The sequence below is a fragment of the Hippopotamus amphibius genome, chromosome 9 (genome assembly GCF_030028045.1).
Source record: "Hippopotamus amphibius kiboko isolate mHipAmp2 chromosome 9, mHipAmp2.hap2, whole genome shotgun sequence".
Classification (NCBI taxonomy): domain Eukaryota; kingdom Metazoa; phylum Chordata; class Mammalia; order Artiodactyla; family Hippopotamidae; genus Hippopotamus; species Hippopotamus amphibius.
This window is the reverse complement of record NC_080194.1, coordinates 17,721,125-17,735,167: the sequence shown is the minus strand read 5'-3', so window position 1 is coordinate 17,735,167 and position 14,043 is coordinate 17,721,125. Positions and strand designations below refer to the sequence as shown.

The 14,043-nt window shown below is 33.3% G+C and overlaps 1 protein-coding gene across 2 annotated transcripts in view; it reads right to left on the bottom strand.

Moving 5' to 3' along the window:
- The window catches only part of KIF18A (kinesin family member 18A), a 77,008-nt gene that overhangs the window by 22,040 nt on the left and 40,925 nt on the right, over positions 1-14,043 (bottom strand). For both annotated transcript variants that reach the window (XM_057749619.1, XM_057749618.1), the window contains exon 13: positions 9,466-9,701. In XM_057749619.1, coding sequence (XP_057605602.1) covers positions 9,466-9,701 — 236 coding nt within the window. The remainder of the gene's footprint in view (positions 1-9,465; positions 9,702-14,043) is intronic.

The window sequence follows — 14,043 nt, the reverse complement described above, 5'->3', positions numbered from 1 at the left end:
AATGAAATGTATTTAGGGCTTCAAAAATGACTCCCATTGTCTAATGGTATTAAATTTTGTTGCTAAATGGGAAGATAACATGAAAGATTTAGTTTATAAACATTTTGCTGCTTCATATTTATTATATGAGGAATTAGTATAGAGATCTTTTTTTAAAATGAAATTTCTTTGTATTCAAGTAATTACAGGGGAAATAAATTTACAAAAGAACCCTATATGCAATCAGAATGTCTGTACTATAAGAAACCGGTTCTACTATTATCTTTTATTGTACTCTAAGATAAAACCACTGACATGGGGTGCAAAATTTAAGAAAAGATAAGGTTAGAGACAGAAATATTACTACATGTGAGTTTCCAGATGGATAATGAGGAAATCTTGACTTTTCATTTAATGTCAGAAATTTTATCAGTTCCATAAATAAACCCTGCTGACAGCATCCCCACCCTGCATGGCACTCAGTGAGTGAATTTTCTGTTTTCTAGACCCAAAATAGGTGTGTGTCTCACTCCAAGTCAACAGACACATATTTTGGAGGAAAAGACTTTAAGTCAAATAAATATCTATCTCATAATTAGGTAATGATATTGGTAAAGTATTACAATTAACAAAATTTGAAAAGTTAATTTCTTCTTGAATAAGAATATAGGCTTATTAATATAAGAAAAATAAAAACAGTCCATATAACAAAAATATAAAGCCTAGGGATACCTTTAATAACAAATGTATAAAACACATATGAAGAAAATTCTAAAACTTTGCTGAGAAACATACAAGAGGGTATGAATATGGAGAGGCAAACTGTTCTAGAGTGAGCAGATTTGACAGTAGGAAAATGTGAAGACAAAATTAATTTACAAAATTTGAAAAGATTTTACTTCCTTGGAATCAGAAAAAAATTATTCTTACACATTTCTTAGGGGCAGCCAAGAACACTTTAAAAACAAACAATAATAAAGGGGGACTAGCACTGCTATATGTCAAAAAATACTATAAACTATCAGTTATTAAAATAATAGTTACTAGCTTTAGGACAGACAAACAGGCAAAAGAATAAGATAAAAATCCAATAAACAGAATTACCAATGACTATCTACTGTATGTAAATTAAAGGTGCCATAAGGATAGACTGTCAATATATTATACAAGAATGACTAGCTCTTTTGAAAAAAATTAAGTTAGAATCCTGCCTGTTATGTCAAAATAAATTTGGAGTAAATGGAAGCAAAATTTAAAAACTTATGGGTGAAAAGGGCTTTTGAGGGATAATTCCAAAGGCAGGGAAAGAAAAAAACAAATGAAGCTATTTTATTACATAAAAGTTTAAAGTTTCAGTATTAAAAAGGACATCTCAAACAAAGTTAACAGTAAATGATAAACCTGAAGAATATATTTGCACCTTGTATCTTACAGGAAAGAGTTAATATTCTTTGATGATCTCATCTAGTCCTATGGCTTTAAATATCATCTAAATGTTAACAATTCTCAAATTTATCTTTCAGTTTAGACTTCTCTCCTAAACTCCAGATCCTTATATCCAACTGCTTACATGATATCTCCACTGGGATGTATCTTAGACAAATTTAAAATGCTCCAAATCGAACTCCTAATCTTCTATCACATCTACCCTATAAACCTGCTCCACCATCTCTTTAAAGGTGATTCGATTCTTTTAGCTGCTGAGTTCAGAAATCTTAGTCAACCTTGACCTTTCTTTCTCTAACACCCCAAATTCAATTCGTCAGGAAATCCTGCTGGCTCTACCTTCAAAATTTATTAGAATCTGACCACTTCTCACCAACTCCACTACTACCAATCTGGTCAAGCTATCAGTAACCCATCTTTTACTTGGGTTATTGCAGTGGTGTCTTAAGTTTCAAACCTTGCCATATGATAATCTGTCCTCAATACAGAAACCAGAGGGTTCTTATAAAAACATGACTAAGAAATGTTATTTCTTTGCTTAGATCATGCCATGGCTCCCTTTTCATTCAGAGTAAAAGCCTATGTCCTTATAATGACCTACAAGGCTCTACCTGACCTGCCTTTGTACTTTGATGTATCCTTACCATCAGATAAGTGGCTGGCACACAGAAGTTCAATAAGTATTACTGAATGAATGAATATCCATACCTTAAGCTCTTGTAAATAAGTAACAATTTTTGCTATAGATGACTGTGGGAAAAAAAATGTTCGAATGATGGCTAGATCATTCACAGAAAGTATATCCTTAAATAGATGGGACAAAAAACACACTCAAGTATATCAGTAAACAAAGGAAAAAATGGAAAGAAGATAATATTTATGACTATTACATTGGCAAAGAATGAGTAAGTATTTAGCAAAGACAAAAGAGAGAGCAAGAACCCCAGATTTGAAAGGATTTAATAGATACAGTCCAACCAATGACAAAGTATGGGCTTGTTTGGATACTGATATAAAAACACTATAAAAAGAAATCATTTTTGAGAAATGGAGCAAATCTGAACACTGATGACATTAGGTGTGAAAAGGGCATTGTGTTTTCTTTTAGAGACACTAAGATGTAAATGGAAGAAATGATATGTTACCTGAGTTTTCCTTCAAAGTAATCCAGTGTAGATATAGATGGGTTGGAGCAAAGCAGATGGGGTTCTTAAGACTAGTCATGAGATAATGTTTAAATTTTTATTTATTTATTTATTTATTTATTTATTTATTTATTTATTATTGGAGTATAGTTGCTTTACAATATTGTGTTAGTTTATACTGTATAGCAAAGTGAATCAGCTATAGATATGCATATATTCTCTCTTTTTTGGATTTCATTCTCATTTAGGTCACCACAGAGCATTGAGCAGGTAGGGTTCCCTGTGCTATACAGTAGGTTCTCATTAGTTATCTATTTAATACATAGTATCAATGGTGTATATATGTCAATCCCAACCTCCCAATTCATCCGACCCCCTGTCTTTCCCCCTTGGTAACTACGTCTGTGTCTCAGTTTCTACTTTGTAAATAAGATATTGCCTATACTAATTTTTTTAGATACCACATATGTGTGTTAACATACAATATTTGTTTTTCTCTTTCTGACTTCTTTCACTGTGTATGACACTCTCTAGGTCCACCCATGTCTCTACAAATGACCCAATTTCGTTCCTTTTTATGGCTAACATTCCATTGTATATGTGTACCATATCCCCTTTATTCATTCCTCTGTTGATGAACATTTAGATTGCTTCCGTGTCCTGGCCTTTGTAAATAGTGCTGCGATGAACACTGGGGTGCATGTGTCTTTTTGAATGATGGTTTTCTCCAGATACATGCCCAGTAGTGGAATTGCTGGGTCATATGGTAGTTCTACTTTTAGTTTTGCAAGGAATCTTCATACTGTTCTCCATAGTGGCTGTATCAATTAACATTCCCACCAACAGTGTATGAGGATTCCCTTTTCTTCACATCCTCTCCAGCATTTATTGTTTGTAGATTTTTTGATGATGGCCATTCTGACCAGTGTGAGGTGATACCTCATTGTAGTTTTGATTTGCATTTCTTTAATAATTAGTGATGCTGAGAATCTTTTCATGTGTTTGTTGGCCATCTGTATGTCTTCTTTGGAGAAATATCTATTTAGGTCTTCTACCCATTTTTTTGACTGGGTTGTTTGTTTTTTTGATACTGAGCTGCATGAGCTATTTGTATATTTTGGCGATTAATCCTTCTTCAGTTGCTTTGTTGGCAAATATGTTCTCCCATTCTGAGGGTTATCTTTTTATCTTGTTTATGGTTTCCTTCACTGTGCAAAAGCTTTTAAGTTAATTAGGTCTCATTTGTTTATTTTTGTTTTTATTTTCATTACTGTAGGAGGTGGGTCAAAGAAGGTATTGCTGCAATTTATGTCAAAGAGTGTTCTACCTATGTTTTCCTCTAGGAGTTTTATAGTTTTATAGTCTGGCCTTACATTTAGGTCTTTTATCCATATTAAGTTTATTTTTGTGGCTAGCCATGAGATAATTCTTAAAGTTAGGTGACAGATACAAGAGGCTCATTATAGTTTTCTTTGTATTTCTATGTATGTTTGAAAATGATTTTCTAAAAATTAAAAATTGAGAACATTTTAACACCAAAAGCTGATGAGATTAAAAGGAGAAAAGAGCTCCTTTTCTTACTTCCCATGTTCATAGGAGTTAAAATTAGTACAATTATATAGGGGAGGGAGGAGTTACTTGGCAATATATATAAGAAACTTTTAAAGAAGTGCACATTTCTTGAGCCAGAAATTTCATTTCTAGGAATTTAATATAGGGATAATCAGACATGAGCACCAGGATAAATATATATATTTGCTCACTACAATATTATTTATAATAAAGAAAATTTATTAAACAACCTAAATTCCTAACAATAGAGTACAGATTAAATTAACTATAGTTAATCTCACCAGATTTTTAAAAACACAGTGTGTGTATTTAAAAATACAAAGAATGCAGCTGATCTAGTAAACACTTTTTAAAGCATCAGAAATAAAATATTCAAACCCCATGGCATTTAGTATTTTTGAAATTTAACAACAAAACCACTTGACATTACAGGAGTATAGGAAAAAGTCAGTGGCACATGTTTAAGCTTAAAATGAATAAGGCACATTTAACTCATGTTTTGCTTGAGTTGAACTTCTAAAATTTGACTACCATTTATTGATATAATATAATCTTAGCAATATATGCTATTTGGCTATTGCTTCATGTCTTTAGAAATGCAAGCATAAATTTTACTATTCATACTTTTTTAAATGAGCAATATTCTAAGATTAAGAAAAACAAACATTTATACGTGGACTCACTTTATACCTCTTCCCTGTTATTAATCTTTGACTCTCTCTTCATAATGAATATAACATACACAATACACAGGATGAACATGAAATACTAAGCAAATTGTTCATCTATAAAATCATTTGAATATTAAAATGATAAAGTAAGAACAAAACAATAACAGCAAAACCCCCGATACATTTTCTTTTTTTTTCTTTCTTTCTTTCTTTTTTTTTTTTTTTAAAGCATAAAATTTTCTCTCTGTGTTTATTTGGGCCTTCTCCCTCCCTAATATATAGTGTGCACCTGCATTACACATTAACCAGAGCTCTCAAAGATGGGAGTTCCTGCTCGGCCGTAAAGACCTTCTGATACATTTTCAAAAGAAAATTCATGATTATAAAAGGTAACAAGACCTCAAAGTCTTTCCTTATGAATACGTTGTGAAAAAGAATTAAGAAGCAAATAAATGTTTTGTTTTCCTGTTGACAAGCATAGTCTATCCGATTACACTTAAGTGAAATACAGATTTTTAAATGAGGGATAATGATCATCATATAGCAGGTGGTTAGTATTTCCTACTTTTAGTGTTAAAACTCTATTTCCTCTCCAAAATCCTGAATGCATTATAAATAAAAAATCAAGGCTCCAAAGGTATGAGGGGACCTGAAAAAAATCTAAAGTTTTCTTTCTAAAGATCTCCACTAGGTCAGTTCTAATGATGACAGTGCTTTATTAAGAGAAAAAGAATATACAATATATCCCCAAATTGCCTGTCATCTTAATATATAGTATAGGAAACCTAATAATAAAGACCTAAGTAGTTCAGAGCAACCCCTCTACTGAAGGCAAGTAAAAAATCTGGACAAAATATGAAAAACATATGCTTGAAGGCACAGGAGAGCTAAGAAGGTTGTGAAGAATTACAGGCAAGTATCAGGAGGAAGTTGAAGGCTCAGGAAAGTTATCTCTGCATTTACAGCTATTTTCCCCTTGAGGTTATTTGCTGATGCTGGAGAAGGTGGCAGAAAAGCTTAGCAACATTGTTGAGACCTTTGTAGGACTGGGATGCTGGAACTGGCCTACTAAAGGGAGTTGTTCGTAAACCCTCCCTGATTTGAGTTGGGACACAGCTAAACTCCAGAGGGTATACTAGGAGTAGGCAGGCCCTCACAGAAGGTGAAGTTCAGTTTCAAACTATCTCAGTCTCTAAAACTGGACTGAAACAATTTTAGATTGCTAATGCCACGAGGAGCCTGGAATAAGCAAACATAAATCCTCTCTGAGGAAGACGTTATTATCAGAAGCCTCAGAGGATTTCTACAAACAATTCTGCAAACACATGTGTGATGCACAAAAATTAGCACATATTCAAGGAAATGCATGTGAAAGAAATCCAGCAGAGAGAGAACAGAAACAGATGCAGAAAGTTCAAGGCTTGGGAATTCTCAGACACGGACTTCACCCACTGTATTTAGTGAGAATTTTTGCAAAGAAATGGAAACTATAAAAAAGAATCAAGTGGAAATTCTAGAACTGAAATGTAACTGAAATAGAGAACCTGATGCATTTAAGAACCATTTGACAGAGCTGAAAAGAGAAACTACAGAATATGTGAAAAGCAATTTCCAGGAAGAGAAAAAACAATGAAAAGCAGAAGAGAGTAAAAGGCATAGATAAGAGAATTAGCAGGTACCTTACAATATAATTGGAGTCTCAGAAGTAGACAAGAGAACAAAAGTGGCAGAAGCAATATTTGAAGATATAATGGTTAAGAACTTTACAAAACTGATGAAAAATAATGCAGACACAAATTCAGAGAGTTCTGTGAACCCAAGTAAGAGAAGTAGAAATAAAATTACATTTAGGCACAACATAGCAAAACTACTAAGACCTGAAGACCAAGAGAAAACACTTTAGGAAGTCAGAAGAAGTCAGATTACATTCAAAGGAGCAACACTTAGAATGAAAGCTGGCTTCAAAAGCAACAACAAAAACTGGAAGATAATGAAAGGATATTTTTAAAGTGCTAAAAGAACACCAAACTGGAATTCTATACCCAGAAAAAGTCTTTAAGAAAGTAAGATAAATACATCTTCAGATGTAATTGAGGTTATGAAATTTAAGATAGGAGATTATTTTAGATTACCTGGTGGGCTCGATCTAAAATATGAGCACTTAAAAGCAAAAACTTTCTCTAACTCTACGCACAAGAGATGAGGCAGAAGGGAAGGTAAGAGAATCTGATGCATGAGAATGACCTGACCTGCCTTTGTTGGCTAGGACATGAAGTGATGAAGATGGTCACATGCAAGGGAATAGGGGTGATGTCTAAAAATGGAGTGCCTACACCATGCCAGGTACTTTAGCAAGTTTGGACTTGTTCTGAATTCGAGCTGCCTGGCCAGCAGCCAACAAGAAAACAGGGACCTTAGCCCTACAGTCACACAAGACTGAATTCTGCTAATAACCAGAATGAGCTCAGAAGCACATTCTCCCCCAGAATCTCCAGATAGGGGACCCAGCTGGCTGACATCTTGATTTTAGCCTGTGAAACTCGAGGCAGAGTAATCGAGTCTGCTGAATTTCCAATCTACAGAACTCTGAGATAATAAGTCAGTGTTATTTTAAGTGGATATATTTGTGTTAATTTTTTAGGGCAGCAATAGAAGACTGATATAAATGGAAAAATCTACAGTAATAGATGAAATTTTTAATAGTTTACCTCAGCATATGACAGAACATGAATTAAAAAATAAGTCAGTAAGAAGAAGATTTGAAGAACAAAACCAATTCGACCTGACTTAATATATTCTTTAAAAGCATAATTAACACGTTTACACCAACTCTATGCTGGGCTTTAATGAAGTCTCCACAAACTTCAAAGAATTAAAATCACTAAAAATGAGAGTTGCAAATTTAAAAAGAATATACATTAGTTTAGTGTTGCTGTTGTTACTTTAGGTTAAGGTAAAGATGAGACATAAACATTTGTAAATGTGAAATCTCTTAAACATTTGCATAAGAAAATTTTTGAAGAGTTTAACGGGTCATTTTAATTAAAAAAAAAAAAAGTTATTTGTCCTCTGACCTCTGACCCAGCAAATTAGTTGCTAGGAAACTGGTACACATGCAGAAATGTGAATACAGTAGTCTCCCCTTATCAGGGGCGGAAACATTCCAAGAAACTGCAGGTAGCACTGAACCATATATTTACTGTTTTGTTTTTTTTGCCTATACATATCTACCCAAGGTGAAGTGTAATTTATAAATTAGGCACAGTAAGAGATTAACAACAACTAATAATAAAATAGAACAATTCTAACAATATACTGTAATAAAAGTTTGTAAATGTGGACTCTCTCAAAATATGTTATTGTACAAATTTAATGCCTTTTCCATTTTAACTAAGCACTTACCATGTACTGTGACCATAACTTTTGCAATTTTAAGTCCAACAGCAAAACTAACATGAATTTCTTCTTCTTCCTTCATGATTTCATGGATAGAATATGCATTCTTCCCATAAACCTTAGTGACCTCAGCATGTGATTTAATTTTCTTTCCTTATTAAGTCAAGAACTTTCACCTTTTCACTTAAAAGGAAGCTCTTTACGGCTTCTCTATGGCAGAACTGGATTGCAAGCATCACTACCCTTGCACTTTGAGGCCATTATTAAGTAAAATAAGGGTTAATTAAACACAAGCACTGAGATACTGTTACAGTCCATCTGATAACCAAGATGGCTACTAAATGACAAACAGGAAGAATATGATGGACAAAGAGATGATTCACATCCTGGGCAGCACAGAGTAGGACAGCATGAGATTTTATCATGATACTCTGAAAGGCATGCAATTTAAAACTTATGAAATGTTTATTTCTGAAATTTTCCATTTAACATTTTTGGACCTCAGTTTATCGTAAGTAACTGAAATGGTGGAAAGCGAAACTGCAGAAAAGGGAAGACTACTGTAGGCATGCTCTGTGACATGCACTGTTCACTAACAGAACAATGGTTAAGTAAATGATGGTACATCTATTCTCAAGTCTTTAACGAGTTAGATTATCTAATACAAATATTGCACACACACTGTAAAGATAACTGAACTGTTAATAAGCATTTACCTCTAAGATAGCACAGAAGATTGAGGTTCTAGGAAAAGTTGAAGAGGGCACTCTACTGTTATAGTATCTGAATATTTTAAAACCAAGATTATATGTTAGTTTTTCAGTTAAAATGTCCCATGCACACTTTTATGAGAGGAGAGATACCAAGCGATCTGCCAACAGAAAAATAGTAAATTCTACACTGTTAGTTGATCTTAAGAACATACAAGATTGTTATATATTACAGAATATAATATTCTTAATTATAATCTTCAGTCTTTAATAGAGGTTAAATTTTAAAAAGGGTAGAAGTAAAATTATCAAAAACAGGTAAAATAAAATAACTTTACTGCTAGAATTATTTAGAACATCAAGCATACTTACTCTTACACCTTTGAAAGATACTGGTTAATTAAAATGATCCTGAAGTTAATTCTCCCATTCTCACAAAATAGCAAACCTACTAAAAAATTAACTATTCTGTTGCCTGATATTACAACAGAGGCTACTCTTTAGAAATAATGCTTATTTACTTAATGAGATAAAAGCTGTACTTACGACAAGGAGAAGACTGAACTGGTCCAAGTTGTGGAAAGGTCATAAGAATAGAAACCTCTGGTAGATCATTTTGCTTTGCATGTTCAGTGGTTTGGTCAGCCCAAACCACAACTTTCTTCCTCTCTACCAAATGTTCAATTTCTTTGAAGTCAGACTCAAAAGTAGCATTTAACAGGCCAGATTCTTTTAATGCACAATACTGTTTTCTTAGGGCTGGAAGTAAAGCATTCAATACTCTGCATACAGAAGGTGACAAAAGAGATAAACACTAAATTTTAAATACATTATTACAGTTCTATGTAACATCTAAAGTATTAGCAGATGATTAAAATGGTTCCCTGTACATATTTTCCTTTAGAATATTTCAATCAAATACCTCTACATGTTCTTAATACATTTAGAATAGATTGGAAAGAATGTTGAATAGGAATTACAAGCACCAGGCTGCAGTCTCAGCTGGTCTTTACCTGCTTCTATGTGACCTTGGATAAAGCACTAACTGAGGTTTTTCCTCTCTAACATGGGGTACAACTGGGCAGCCACCACTTTCAATTAGGAGACTGTTTTTAGAACTAAATGAGTTAAATTCATATAAAAGCCTTTTGCAAAGCATAATGGGATTTACAAATCAAAAATAGTGTTGCTATTGTTACTAAATACTCTGAGATTGAAATGAAATATTAATATACTCTGTCAAATGATGAAGCTCAACTTAGGTATATAAGATTTAAAAATAACAACAAATGAACAAAACTCGTTTCCTTGAAATTAGCTCTTCATGACCTAAAGCAATAGCTTTCAAAGCCATTCAAAGGAGAAAACTGCGGAAAAATATGGTGGTTACAGGAAAATGATGGGGCACTGGATTCTTGGCTCTGATTCAAAATCTAGCCTATTGTTGTCAATCAGAGCAGTACTAAACACATCTTTTTAGGTATTAGACCTCCATGAAGAGTGTTCACTGAAGAAATGCCACAGCTAAAGTTATAAATCATTCCTAACTTTTAGATCAACGAAGACATCAAACAACATGAATAATCTTGTAATGACTTAGTCCTGGTGTTCCAGCTGACTTATAACATGCAGAAGAATAGAACCATCTGAAGTATGTATAGGGCAGTGGGAAAAGAACAGGCATTAATTTTAACACATAAGGAAATACCTGCTTTATTATCTAGGAATCTTAAATATTTAGACAGCAGTACAAATAAATAGTCTGTGACATTTTTCTTTTTGGTGATAGTGGGGAGTACACCATTTAAGCCAAGTAGGTAACAACTGTAAGGAAAAGTTATTAATCAGAAAATCAATAAAAACAATTATTTATTGAGCACCTATACTAATCAGGTGCTATGCAGAGAAGATTTAACAGAGCAGGCCTGAAGCTGCTATCCTTTGAAAGGCTTGTCAGCAAGGTTAGTCCTTGGGTGGCATCTTGAAACATGGATTTTAAGAGGGTTTCTGATGATTCCCAGAACTATTAAGAGTGGCTCACTGCATTTAAACTGTTTGCACAAACAATATGATTTATGCTGCACAACTGCTTTCCTTTTGGAAAGTCTAGAATTTTGGTCTACCATACTAGGCAGAGGATGCCTAGGCAACCAGCTCCCAGTAAAAAGCCAGGGTACTAAATGTCAGCGTAATGAGATTCCAAAGTAGACATCATTTCACACGGGTCATTACAACTTTCTGCTGGAGAACTTAAGCACATCCTGTGTGGGTCCACTGGATGAGGAGACTTGAAAGCTTACAACTAACTGATTTCCTTTGTACTTTGCCCCATTCACCTTTTCCTTTTGCTGATTTTGTTTTGCATGCTTTTACTCTAATAAATCATAACTATGGGGTCAATTATACGATGCGTTCTGTGAGTCATCCTAGTAAATTATCCAACATGGAGGTGGTCTTAGGAACCCAGGACATATGTTATTTATGTATATATGTGTGCATGTATGTATGTATTTATGCATTCATTCACTTATTTTTAAGTTTTTGGATTCAATATTGGTATATATTGCAAAATGATCATCACAATAAGTCTAGTTAACATCTGTCACAGAATTTTTTTTTTCTTCTGATGAGAACTTTTAAGATCTACGCTCTTGGCAACTTTCAAATATGCAATACAATATTATTAACTATAGTTGCCATGCTGTACATCTCTATGATTTATTTTATAACTGGAAGTTTGTACCTTGTGACTTCCTTGACCAATTCCCCATTCCTACCCGCCAACACCTCACCACCAATATGTTAATCTGTATAATCTGTTCTCTGTACCTATAAGCTTTGATTTTGTTTTTTGCAGCAATGAACACCAAGTGTGCATTATTTTTTGTGTTAGTGTTTTCATTTTCTTTGGATAAATAACCAGAAGTGGAATTACTGTATTATATGACACTTATTTTTACCTGCCTATGTTTTCTACTCAGGGTTTTACATTTCAGATCTTACATTCAAGTTTTTAATCCATTTTGAGTTAATACAGTTTTGTGATTGGTGTAAGATATTCTTTGGCTTGTTGCTGCACAGTTTTCCCAGGACCATTTATTGAAGAGACTATCCATTCCCTATTGTATATGCTTGGCACCTTTGTTGTAAATTAATTGACCATATATGCATGGGTTTATTTCTGGGCTCTCTATTCTGTTTCATTGATCTATGTGTCTGTTTTTGTGCCAGTACCATACTGTTTTGATTACTACTGCTCTGTGATATAGTTTTATATTGGGAGTGTGGTCCCTCAAACTTTGTCTTCCTCAAGAATGCTTTGGTTATTTGGAGTCTTCTGTGGTTCCACACAAATTTTAGAATTGTTTGTTCTAATTCTGAGAAAAATGCCATTGAATATTGATAGGGATTGTTCTAAATCTGTAGATTGCTTTGGGTAGTATGGATGTTATAACAATACTAATTCTTCCAATCCATAAGTATGGACTATGTTTCTATTTATTTATGTCTTCTTCAATTTCTTTCATGAATGTCTTATAGTGTTCAGTGTACAGGTCTTCCCCCTCTTTGGTTAAATTTATTCCTAGCTATTTTATTCTTTTTGGTACAATTGAAAATGGAATTGGAATTTCCTTTTTGATAGTTTTTTATTAGTGTATAGAAACACAACAGATTTCTGTATATTGATTTTTGTATCCTGCAATTTCACTGAACTTGTTTATTCTAATAGTTTTTTGGTTGTGTCTTTAGAATTTTCTATATATTGTATCATGTCATTGGCAAATAGTGACAATTTTACTCCTTCCTTTTGAATTTAGATACCTTTTATGTCTTTTTCTTGTCTGCTGTGGTGGGGACTTCTAATACTATGTTTTGTTTTGTTTTTTTAATTATTTTTTATTGGGATATATTTGATTTACAATGTTGTGCTAGTTTCTGCTGTACAGCAAAGTAAATGAGTTATACAGATACATATATTCACTTTTTAAGATTCTTTTCCCATATAGATCATCACAGAGTATTGAGTAGAGTTTCCTGTGCTATACAATAGGTTCTTTTTATATATAGTAGTGGGTAATGTTGAATGAAAGTGGCAAGAGTGGGTATCTTTGTCTTCTTCCTGATCTTAGAGGAAAAGCTTTTCAGCTTCTTACCACTGAGTATGATGTTATCTGTGGGCATACCATATGTGGTCTTTATTATGTTGAGATATGTTCCCTCTATAATCAATCTGTTGCAAGTTTTTATCCTAAATGGATATTAAATGTTGTCATATGCTTTGTCTGCATCGATTGGGATGATCACATGATGTTTATCCTTCATTTTGTTAATGTGATGTATCACACTGATTGATTTGCAGAAGCTGAACCATTCTTGCAACTCTGGAATAAACCCCACTTGATTGTGGTGAATGATCCTTTTAAAGTATTGTATTGGTCAATTTGGTTTGCTAATATTTTATCGAGGATTTTTGCATCTATTTTCATCAGGGATATTTTCGTTTCCTATGCTATCCTTGTCTGGTTTTGGTGTGAGGGTAATGTTAGCTGATAAAGTGAGCTTGGAAGTGTTCCTCTTATATTTTTTTGGAAGAATTTGAGAAGAACTGGTATTAATTTTTCTTTGAATGTTTGATAGAATTAACCAGTGAAGCCATCTGCTCCTGAACTTTTGCTTGTAGGAAGGTTTTTAAGTACTAATTCAATCTCCTTACTAGTAATTGGTCTGTTCAGATTTTTTATTTCTTCACGACTCAGTCTTGGTAGGTTGTATATCTGTAGGAATTTATCCATTTCTTCTAGGTTGTCCAATTTGTTGGTGTATAATTGTACTAGTCTCTAAAGATCCTTTGTATTTCTGTATATCAGTTGTAACATCTCCACTTTCACTTCTGATTTTATTGATTTGAGCCTTCTCTCTTTTTTCTTCATGAGTCTAGCTAAAGGTTTGTTAATTTTATCTTTTCAAAGAAGCAGCTCTTGGTTTTATTCATCTTTTCTATTGTAATTTTAGTTTCTATTTCATTTATTTCTGCTCTGATCTGTGTTAGTTCCTTCCTACTACTAATTTTGGGCTTTGTTCTTTTTCTGTTTGTCTGTTTTTTGATTTTGCTTTTGATTTCTT